The sequence below is a fragment of the Vespa mandarinia genome, unplaced genomic scaffold (genome assembly GCF_050613455.1).
Source record: "Vespa mandarinia isolate Hongniang unplaced genomic scaffold, ASM5061345v1 scaffold_57, whole genome shotgun sequence".
NCBI classification, from domain to species: Eukaryota; Metazoa; Arthropoda; class Insecta; order Hymenoptera; family Vespidae; genus Vespa; species Vespa mandarinia.
This window is the reverse complement of record NW_028197191.1, coordinates 36,593-47,762: the sequence shown is the minus strand read 5'-3', so window position 1 is coordinate 47,762 and position 11,170 is coordinate 36,593. Positions and strand designations below refer to the sequence as shown.

At 30.1% G+C, this 11,170-nt stretch overlaps 2 protein-coding genes across 3 annotated transcripts in view; one reads left to right on the top strand and one right to left on the bottom strand.

The window, feature by feature from the left end:
- Positions 1-11,170, bottom strand: part of LOC118450130 (fatty acyl-CoA reductase wat-like) — an 86,207-nt gene that overhangs the window by 43,161 nt on the left and 31,876 nt on the right. The gene's annotated exons all lie outside the window — the stretch shown is intronic.
- LOC118450109 (fatty acyl-CoA reductase wat-like) lies at positions 2,968-6,845 on the top strand. 2 transcript variants are annotated; one of them, XM_085664389.1, is made up of 10 exons: positions 2,968-3,096; positions 4,267-4,598; positions 4,832-5,080; positions 5,174-5,319; positions 5,422-5,531; positions 5,602-5,797; positions 5,899-6,048; positions 6,124-6,138; positions 6,231-6,488; positions 6,575-6,845. In XM_085664389.1, the coding sequence occupies exons 1-10, from the start codon at positions 3,078-3,080 to the stop codon at positions 6,678-6,680; spliced, it is 1,581 nt and encodes a 526-aa protein (XP_085520515.1). In that variant the 5' UTR covers positions 2,968-3,077; the 3' UTR covers positions 6,681-6,845. The 2 variants fall into 2 exon arrangements, with proteins under 2 accessions (XP_085520515.1, XP_035741463.1); XM_035885570.2 differs by having other exon boundaries at positions 5,899-6,138.

Genomic DNA, 11,170 nt, shown 5'->3' with positions numbered 1-11,170 from the left:
TATGTGGTTAGGTTATCAGCTTGCACTAGAATTAAATATACTTACTCATCTTTTAATTAAATAAAATAAATTATTACATATCAATATTGTTTCTTTATAAATAAGTATAAAATGAAATGTATCTGTATCTATTACAAATAAATTTTGACAAACGAAACGATTCAAGTACACTAATCTCTTTCACTCGTCTCACTAAGAGGGATCGTGTCGATTTATTTTACAAATAATTTAAAATCCGATTAAACGGTAATTGAAAAGCATTTTTGTCACTTCGCAATGAATAAAAAAGAAAGTATAGCATGATAAATAATTATGGTGGAAGAAATATCAATCATTTCAGAAGGTTAACAAGCAATGGTCGGGAATTGTTTTTATCTGATATGATCTCGTTTGTAATCTTTATTTTTCGTATCCCCTAAGCATAAGAGTATATGTCTTAAACGATCACATTTAAACGCTTCTACAATCTTATATAAAATAATAAATATAACTTTGTTGTTTTGCTCCTTTCTCCATTTCTCTATCGTTGACAATCACTTTCTAATGACACTCGTTTTTCGAATTTTTATGCCTTCGTTGGATGTATTAAGAATTGAAGTCAGTTATTACCTTGTTATGATTCATGAACTACTTTCGTCAGACCTTCGATTATGCATAAAAAAAGCAACATTAAAGAAAGATGGTGAGTTATACAGTTGAAAGTAGAAGGATACTTCTTTCACTTGTATAATAGTTTAGTGCTATGAAGATAAACTTCGTTCCAACAACACTTGCATCTGAAGTAAGAAGAAGGAAGGAACACTTGTTTTAAATCTTCATAATTTTCTTGAAAGTGCATCAATTCTGCCATATAGAAAATAATTCTGAAAGTAGGTAAAATTTATATACGTATGCATTTAGAAAATCGTAATTATACGTTCGTTGGATTATGAAAATTTAGTAACATTATTTTATGAAAAGTTAAATTTTATGAATTACATAGAGTTGGGCTAAAATAAGTTAAGTACAGGCTTCGATTGATACTATAATTTAGTAATATCGTTAAAAATTAATTGTTTCAAACACATTTAAATCCATGCGTGATAAATAGGATGCAAATAATGTTTGTATAGTTTTTGCGTATACATATCGAAAATGTCAGAACTGTTAACAGCTTGCATCCAATTTTCTTTATTCTGATTGATTATATTATTATTCGATTCACTCACTATCTTTTCTTTCTCTTATTATTTCAGTTGTAATTTAATCATTTCTGAAAATAGTTCGATTCCGTTAAAGTACTCAGTGGAAAATATTTTGATTTTGCAATGTGTTAGGATTCAATTTTTGGAAGGAAAATTACTTCGAAAACGTATCGTTGTATGTTATTAGCTTGAAGAGACACTTGAAAAGACGTATACGTTGTTACTCGTACTCTGTTTCTATAATTTAGCAGAAATAAACGAATAATGGCAAGTACAATAGGAATGACTCTTCATTTACGTTACATTGTATTTTTCCCATATTTTATATTTACTTATATTATTTAATAGTGCAACTAACATTAAATACAATACAAATACCATCTATAAAGTTACATTTGATATTTTAGGATCACGTGTAAAAAATAAAAAAATTACTTTTCCGAAAATATTCTTATATTGCTCAAAGTAAGGATGGAGCGTGCAACTAATATTTAAGGTTGACAATTATTCAGTTATTCACTGCAAGCGCATTGTTAGTGTCTATGGACATGGATATAAACGACATTAACAAAATTTTTGACTCAACTAAATATATAATGTAGTATTTTCTTAGTTCCCATAATGTCTTACTATTTTCTATCATTAAAAATTCTTTGTTATTTCTCCTTTCATAATGATTTATACAGAAATATAAAAAATGTATTATCAAGATATTACAAAGTGTCATTTTCTTAAGAAAAAATATTTATGTATTGGTAGAAATATAAAATTTGAAAATAAAAAGAAAGCTGACAGGAAAGTTCCATTCATTTTTCACTTCGTATTACGGATTATTTTTGCACATTTGCATTTCGGAAAAAACACTGACATATTCATATGTGATGATATCAGATTATTCGCAATGATAAGAGATTTTGTAGTAACGAAAAGAAAATTTTGCTTAACAGCGTTCTAAACATTTAATTAGATAATGATCTTTCGGCCTTTTGAGTATAAAAATAAACACGTAAATAAATATTTGTAAATAGGGGAATAAAGTCAACGAGGTAATTATCGACCAAGGAATTGTTAAAAGGATATCACTTTAAATGATACATTTATCTTTTAAAAGATCCATTTTAAAAGAAACTACTTGTCATCTCTTTTGATTATGAAAATCGTTATCTAACTGTTTTTACCAACATTTACATTATTTATTACATCATTTTCAAACTTATCTAGAAAGCGACATGTAAATTAGAATGTAGAAATTTTTTCTGTTATTCTATCTTACATATTAAATACAAATTAAATACACATTAAATCGCCCCTTCATTTCTTCTTCGCATGAATGTTTCATCCATTTCCAAAAAGACTGATAATATTAATTTTCGTTTAAGCATCGTTCGTAATGTTTAACTACATACTATTGATCATATCTCCTAACGATAAGAATATACATATCTTAAATATGCCATTGAAACGCTTCTACAAGTATATATAAAATAACAAAAATATCTTCTTTCTTGCCTTTTCCTTTCATTGTTCGTTTGTCATTAAAATTTAAAATAATGCCCACTTTCTAAATATTTAATGCTTTATTGGATACATCAAGCATTAAAACAAACTATAATCTGTGTGTGTTAATAGCTTTTTTGAACCACACGTGCTTTCCAGGATACGAATTATGTTAGAATATAAGGAAAAAAAGCAAGAGTTTCGAAGACAATCAAGAATTGATCATTGAAACGTGGTGGGAGAAAAAGGTTAAATGCTTTTGTTTTGTTTCAATATTTCAGTACAAAAGTGAGCTTCGTTCAATCAACATCTACAACTGTCCTAAGAAATAGAAAGAAATCTCTACTCTGAATGTTGATAATTTTACTGTAAGACCGTTTATTTTAATTCTGCGATATGGAAAATAATTCTGAGAGTAAGTAAATTTTATAGACCTAAAAAGAATCAGAATCATAAGGTGTGTTATAAAAATTAAGTAACATTTTTTACGAAAATTCAAGTAAATAATTACGTGAAAATTTTAAAAAGCATAAAAAAGTTTGTGAGTTACACGAAATTACAGAAAAATAAGAAATTAAGGAATTCGGTTAATATTACAATTCAACAAAATCTAGAAAAATTAGTTGCAACTACCATAATTAATACGATAAATAGAACGCGAAAAATTTTGTTTTAATTTTCGAAATATTCAGAAGTGTAAACTCGGAATGTGATCAGCTTTGATTATTCTTTTGTTAGTGGACCGATCAAAAATATTTTTTTTTTGACATAAACATTGTTGAGACGAAATATGTAATGTAATTATCTACAGTAAATTTCCTGACACTCTTTTTTGTCGGTTTTTATATGGTCCCCTTTAGTTTTACATAGACCAATATTTAACTTTTATTGCACTTATCTTTTATCAAATATTGAAAAGGTTTCTCCAGGAATCACAATAAATATTTTTTTCCTGTCTGAACGAAGGAAGATTAAACAATTTTTCAGGCTGAAAGAATTTCGTATTATTTTATTAAAGAGGAATATCACACGTTGTTCTGTTTGCGTAGTATCCGAAAAATTATAGGTAGACTAGTACAGAAAAATGATCGCAGTCGAAGACTCAAACTGATTTTTCTTGTATAACTTGTTTTATGATGTTCACTAATTACACATTATTCTGAGATAGGTTGAACGATACATTTGCAATTGAAAAGTTTTTCATACTTTTTTATACGAGGTCATTTCATTCTTATAGTAGACAAAAACCAATATCATGAAACAATTATTATTACATGTTTATTAATATTATTACATACGTACATGTTTCTTTCTTACTTCTTTGTTATTTATCCCTTTCCAATTCAGGACACCAATTATCGATCATTTTCTATTATAACGAAATTGTCAATTTTAAATTATAAATATCTATTAGGACGAGTAATAGATGCCATGAATGCCTTTTAATGATAATCAAACGTTCGATTATAATATTTTCAACGGACACTTGAACTTACTTGCATTATCGTTTAAACGATTAATATAAATAAATACGATAGAGAAACAGAAAAGATTTCTACATTTACGTTTATGTTTATGTTTTCAGATCAATTTAGAAAAGCAAATATGATAGACGTACTGCCAGAAAGAGGTGAACAAGAAAAAGCCCTACCAGAAAGTTCTTTGAGAGATGCTACGGAAACTAAATATGCTCCTGTATATATTCAACCCATCGAGGATAATGACGAACTTACACCCATTCAAAAATTTTACAGTGGTCAAAGTATTTTTATAACTGGTGGAACAGGATTCATAGGAAAGTTATTAATCGAGAAATTGTTAAGAGATTGTCCCGGTATCACTTGCATTTATCTTTTGATTCGTACAAAAAAAGGAAAAAGTGTGCATGAACGCATGAAAGAACTAACTGAAAATTCTGTGAGTTATTACATCTATTACAGGGATTAGTAAATTATTATTTCACCTTTGACCCAACTTTAAAATTATCTCTTTCTATTAAATAATATAATTGGTATATAAAGTAAAGAAAATTGAGAGACAAAGTACTGATCTATCATAACCAGTGGAAAAAATCGCAAAAAGTTGTTTTTTTGTCATTTATAATAACGAACGTGAGAGAGAAAATATTTATAACTCTATCAATTTTCCAGTTATTTTCCACTTTGAGAGAGAAACAACCGACATTCCAGAATCGTATAGTACCAATCAAGGGCGATTGTACCTTGCCGAATCTCGATATCTCAATGGTCGATAGAGCTACATTAATACGCGAGGTCTCAATTATTTTTCATGTCGCCGCAACCGTTAAGTTCAACGAGAAAATAAAATTGGCGACAGAAATCAACGTTCGAAGTGTAAAGGATATAATAAATTTGTCGAAAGAAATGTCAAAACTGAAGGTGCCACCTTTGTCCTCTGTCCTACGTATTAATATCAATCAGGGTCTTTCAAAATCTGACTTTAACAAATCTTTGTTATCCTTAAAATTTCAGAGTGTTGTGCATATATCTACGGCTTACACCAATTGTTTTCATATTCCACTTGAGGAGAAATTTTATGACCCACCGATAGATCCCGATAAGTTAATAAATTTAGTGAACTGTTTAAATGAAAAATTGCTCGACAATATCACCCCACAGTACGTTTATACCTCGGAATATCGATTGCTTAGTTTCATATTTATTTATAAAAAATATAAAATGAATAGATAGTGCACTTAATTACACTTGTTTGATTGCAGATTACTCGGAATATGGCCAAATACTTATGTTTATACGAAAACAGCCGCAGAGAATTTTATAAAAAAGAATGCTGACTCTATACCGATTGGAATATTTCGTCCAGGAATTGGTTGGTAGTAATATAATCCTTACAGAATAAAACAATAAATGGTGTATGATAATCAATTTAATATTTCTAGTGATATCCACTTATCGAGAACCCATTCAAGGATGGATGGACAACGTGTACGGACCAACAGGAATCGTAAAAAATGTTTTTATGGGTTTAATGCGAATTCTCCATTGCGATGGATCGATAAATGTGGACTTGGTACCTGGAGATTTGACCACCAATGGAATAATTGCTAGCGCATGGGGGATTGCAAATAATCGAAAGTAACGACAAATACTCGAAACAATATTATTAGGATCAAATTAATTAATGATATTAGAAAAGATTGAATTAATTCGTCTGTATGAATACATAATATTTTTAGATCCAATGAAGATATTCCCATTTACAATTACGTATCAAAGGACAATCCATTGACATACGGCAGATTTATAGAAATGATAGTTTCGTATGGAGAATTGATACCATCTGAAAAGGCACTTTGGTGCCCCACCTTTAAAATAACAAAATATCGGTTGATTTATTTTTTCTATATATATTTTGTACATTTACTACCAGCTCTTATAATCGATACAATCTCTTTGTGCAGGGGTAAAAACCTAAGGTAAATTTCTCTTATCTTATTTTCTAAAGGGAGCATATTAGAACGATAAAGAAGCGAAAAATTTCATCTGGCGATAATCCTTTTTGTTCAAGGTTACTCAGATTGTATAATAAAATTCACGAAATGTCAGATCTACTTAATTATTTTTGTATAAACGAAAAAAAATTTACGAATGAAAGATGGAACGAATTGTTAAGGAAGTTGACGCCCGAAGATCGTGAATTATTCTTTTGTGATATGAAGGATCTCGTTTGGAATACTTATTTTGAAACATACTTCACAGGTGTAAGAAAATATATCTTAAAGGATCCTATTGAGACACTTCCACAAGCTCGTATAAAATGGCGAAGGTATCTCTCTTATTGCATTTTTACTTCATTTTCCCTCTGTTATTGATAATCACTTTCAAATAATATTGATTTTTGAAATTTTCAAGATTTTATTTGATGCATAAGGCATTGAAACTTCTTATCACCTGTGTCCTATTTATCGTCACATGTACTGTGATTTCCTGGCTGTTTGTAACGTTTGGATCTCCGTAAAAGAAGCAAAAATAAGCAAAAGAATGAAGAATAATAATAATCATAATTTAGACTATCGTCTATATAAGAATCAATAATTTCTTGAATGAAAATAAATCGATATTAAACGGTTTTTATTCGTGAAATCTCGGACAGATGTTGGGGTTAGAACTTTTTCCTTATATACTATACCATCTATTGCATATAATATATAATTATTCTTTTATATTTAATTTTTATTAAATGTTAAATTGTGGCCAAATGCTTAGCCATGAGTTTCATTCCCAAAATTCTTTGAAAAGATGTATCACTTTTACTGGATTTTCTCTTTCTTAGTAAAAATTAAGATAAAACGAATAAGACAATAATTCAAAATTCGTTCGACAAATACGTATTTCGAAATCGTAACTACTGAGATTTGTTGCCGAAATACTTATTAATTCCGTATCATTTTTACTGGTATATTCATTACTTTTTTGTGAAATGTATTCGCCATACTGATCTCAAATCCCAAAAATTTAACCGAAACGTTGAAAATTAATTTCTAAATGTATAGTTTTTGATGGTTATGGATTGCGTACACTGACAGTTTAAACCTTCCGTGATTGAGGGGAAAAGGCTATCTACTTCTACTAAACTTTATAGTTCAGTGCTACAGTGAGTACATTCGATAACAATATCTGTATGTGACATGAGCATAAGGGAAGAATGTTTGCTTCAAACATTTATAATTGCGATGAAAGGACATCAATTTGAATTATGCAAAATGGAAAATACTTCTGCAAATAAGTAAAATATATATAGATTTACATACAGTGATATCATAATTGTATAATAAATATGTTATACAAATTTAGTCATATTCCTCTATGATAATATAAGTTACGAATTGTGTATACATTGTAAAAAGTATAAAAAAAATGCGATTAACTTCTCTTCAGAATTTTTACATAAGCTTTTCTTCAACGCTTATATTATATGAGCTTTCTTTTATCTTACGATCTATCATAGTATTTTTCAAAATGACAATTCGAAATGCCCGATTGCTCACTTAAGTCGATTTGCAATTTATCGATCATGATTATAATTTGCATATTCTCATGTTTCGTAATATTATTAAACAACGATAAATCATGTTGAGGAGGAAAGATTGTAAGTCATTTATTTCCCTTTCGAATTATAATTCATATCTTTTGCCCTAAAACGCATTGTGCATTCTTAATTAATTGACCTCTTTCTTGGGTAAAATTCCCATATGCCCGTTTTCATAGTCGGTTGACAGTGGAAAATATTCATTCCGAAGCATTTTTTTTTTTTTTTTGATAATCATCAATATTCAAAGATTAATTTATTATAATATACACAAGATTACTATAAATCAGGATATACGATATATTAGCAAGAACTTATAGAATATCATTTTCTTAATGAAACATATTTATTTAATTGGATGTTGGGAGAAGTGAGATAGAAAAGACGAAATAAGAATTTATAGTGCATCGGTTTTGTTTGAGTCCCCTAATTTGAAATATAAAAATGGGTTCTGCATTGCAAGCTAAATGGTTTCTTATCTAAATGATATTTATATGACTTGTCGTAGTTTGTCAACAATAAATATTCATTCTAAAACCAATATTTACATACCGTAGGATAATGAGCTTCAGACAAAGAAAACAACAAATTCTTTTATTTAAATAAAAGATATAAATAGATTCTCTATTCTCTTCGATACTCGATAAAACTTAACTATTTTGTTCTCCTTTGCTCTTTTCTTTTATACTTTTCAGTGTATATTACTCTATTCTCTATTTTGATCTATTCTGTACTATTCTAATCTCTCCGCACTAATGCCTAATTCTTTATACTAATTATCGTTTCTTTCTTTCGCTCGCCCATTATCGTTTTCTTCTCATTATCGTATATCTTTTAGGATACGGATCTACGAACTATGTGTTTCAACAAAATCCTAAACGTCACTTAATCATCACACGTCACTTAACTCCATCGCTCATATACTCTCGCTTATATATCGTTCGTATCACTCATATCTACATGTCTATCTTATACCATATCTATATCAGGTCTACACCTCTATCTTACTCACATCATTCCCAGCACTTTTTCGACACTGATACATATATACATGAATATTTTCCTAATTCTACAATACCTACAACTATACCTATTGTATACATCTATATCGCAAAAAGTTAGATAAGCTTGTTTTTCTACTCGTACGAATTTTATCAATAACTTCAACTTGAAAATGCGAAGTCTACATATATACAGCTTACGAGTGAACATGAATATTTTGCAATTTCAAGAGTAAAGAGAAAAATAAAAACAAAAAGATCTGGAAGAGCAAATGTTACATACAAAATTGGGGAACAATATTCAATAGAGATCAAAACTAAAAATTTATCAAATTTAATAGCATTTAATTTCTTCTTCCACACATTTAAAAGAAAAAAAAACTATAGGGTATATTTACTATAAGTAATTTCAGTTATGATTTTCAAAATCATAACAATCTGCAACGAGAAAGCGATTATTATGTACGAGTGAGAGAGATATAACCGACACAAGTTTAAAAGGAAAAGATGATAAACATTTTTTTGGATCCGAGGTTACAACGATTTTATGTTTAATTCATCACTCGCCGTCTCATTTGTATACGATCTGTCGTATTCATGACCTACGTCACTGTCGTCACGCAATCTAATTAGCATTTTATCGAACGGTAGCTTATTAACCAGTTTTTGTCCCCAACGGTTACGTATGAATAATATAGTAAGAAAAAGTTTGGTTTAACATTCCTATAGATATAAGAAAAAGCATAATTAAGTATTCGCGTGCTACAGTCTAAACCGAAGTCTGTTTTGATTTTGATAGAGAAGTATTTATGATCGAAATGAACGTATGTAGGACATTTAAACGCTAACAGTAGATAAAGTACGTGTGATTGCTTTGCAAAATAGAATTGAGAGGTAATGTTTTCTTCTATTTTTATCAACTAAACTCAATTTCCTTCCCCGAATAATATTTGTTCATTATACTAAAATTGTCTTTTATTTTCACAAAAAAAAAACGAAATTACTTTCCGAACAACCCATTAGTAGATAATACTATTAATATAACGTTGATAGTGTCATGTCTTCGTGCATTAGTCAACCAGAAACTATAAAAGACACCTAAAAGAAGAGAAACCCTTATAGACACGAATACGTGTGCATATAGAGCGATACCATTTTTTCAATTGTTTCTCCTCTATCTTTCCCATAAGTATAACCATCGGCAGCTTGTAGTTGATATGTAATTTAGAACTATCTATAAGACACCTAGAAATACGAGAAGATAAAGGAGGACAAAAAGTACGTGCAGGAATGCAGATGTGTCATACCTCTTCCACCCTTGACAGCGGAGCGCTCCCAAGAGCCACGCGTGCAGAAATAAAGCTGATCAAGAAAGTATTAGGTGTCCCAAAAGTTTCTTATTAGCCGTCTATGTCATCGGTTTGAGTCGTCCCAAAGCTATTTTACAGTACGCTTCGTTTGTACCACAGCCTCTATTAAAACTTTCATCTACAGCGTTAAACATAGAAAGAGGTGACATTTACGGCATCTTATGCTTCATTGTTTCAATAAAGGTGATAGTATAAAGAATACTGTCGACGAGATTTGTATCATATACGGGGATGGTGCTATAACTATTACAACCGTTTCTAATTGGTTTAAAAAATTTAGAGGGGGAAATTTTTAAAGATGAAGACCGCAACGGCCGCCCAAAGATGACGGATACGGGCTTTATCAAGGTCATGCTTGATGAAAATCCGCGATATAGTATGCGCGAGATAGTGAATGCCACTGGGATTCTCAAAACAACAGTACATAATCACCTAACCAAGATAGAATATGTTAATCGCTGCGAAACTTGGGTTCCGCACTTACTGACGGAAACTAGTCTTATGAATCGCATCTCTACATGCGACTTGATTCTCCAGCGATATGAAGAAGATCCGTTTCTAAAGAGGCTTGTCGCTGGAGACAAAACTTGGATTTTATATGAAAATGTCCATAGAAAACGCACTTGGTGTAAGGACATTAGTACTTCAACTGTCGCCAAGCCGGGATTACACCACAAAAAAGTTCTTTTATCCATTTGATGAGATTGGAAAGGTTTAATTTTCTACGAGCTCCTTCCTCAAGGTGAAACAATAAATTCTACGATCAACTGAATCAATTGATAGGTGCTATAACAAGAAATAGCCATAATAAATGAACCGACGAGGCATTATTTTTCATTATGACAACGTGAGACCACATATTGCATTAGCGGTAAGAGAAAAGCTCTTACAATTTGATTGGGATGTTTTACCGCATCTGCATACTCTCAATAATTTCGCTCCATCTGATTATTACTTCTTTCTGTCCTCAAAAAATTCTCTTCGCGATAAGCATTTTAAATCCAGTCAGTGAAAAAGTGCACCACCGGGATTATTTCTTGTCCAAAAC

Coding starts and splice junctions, on each gene's coding strand:
- LOC118450109 (XM_035885570.2), top strand. Junction 5,081..5,173: donor AAGAAATGTCAAAACTGAAG/GTGCCACCTTTG, acceptor TTAAAATTTCAG/AGTGTTGTGCATATATCTAC. Junction 6,489..6,574: donor GCTCGTATAAAATGGCGAAG/GTATCTCTCTTA, acceptor GAAATTTTCAAG/ATTTTATTTGATGCATAAGG.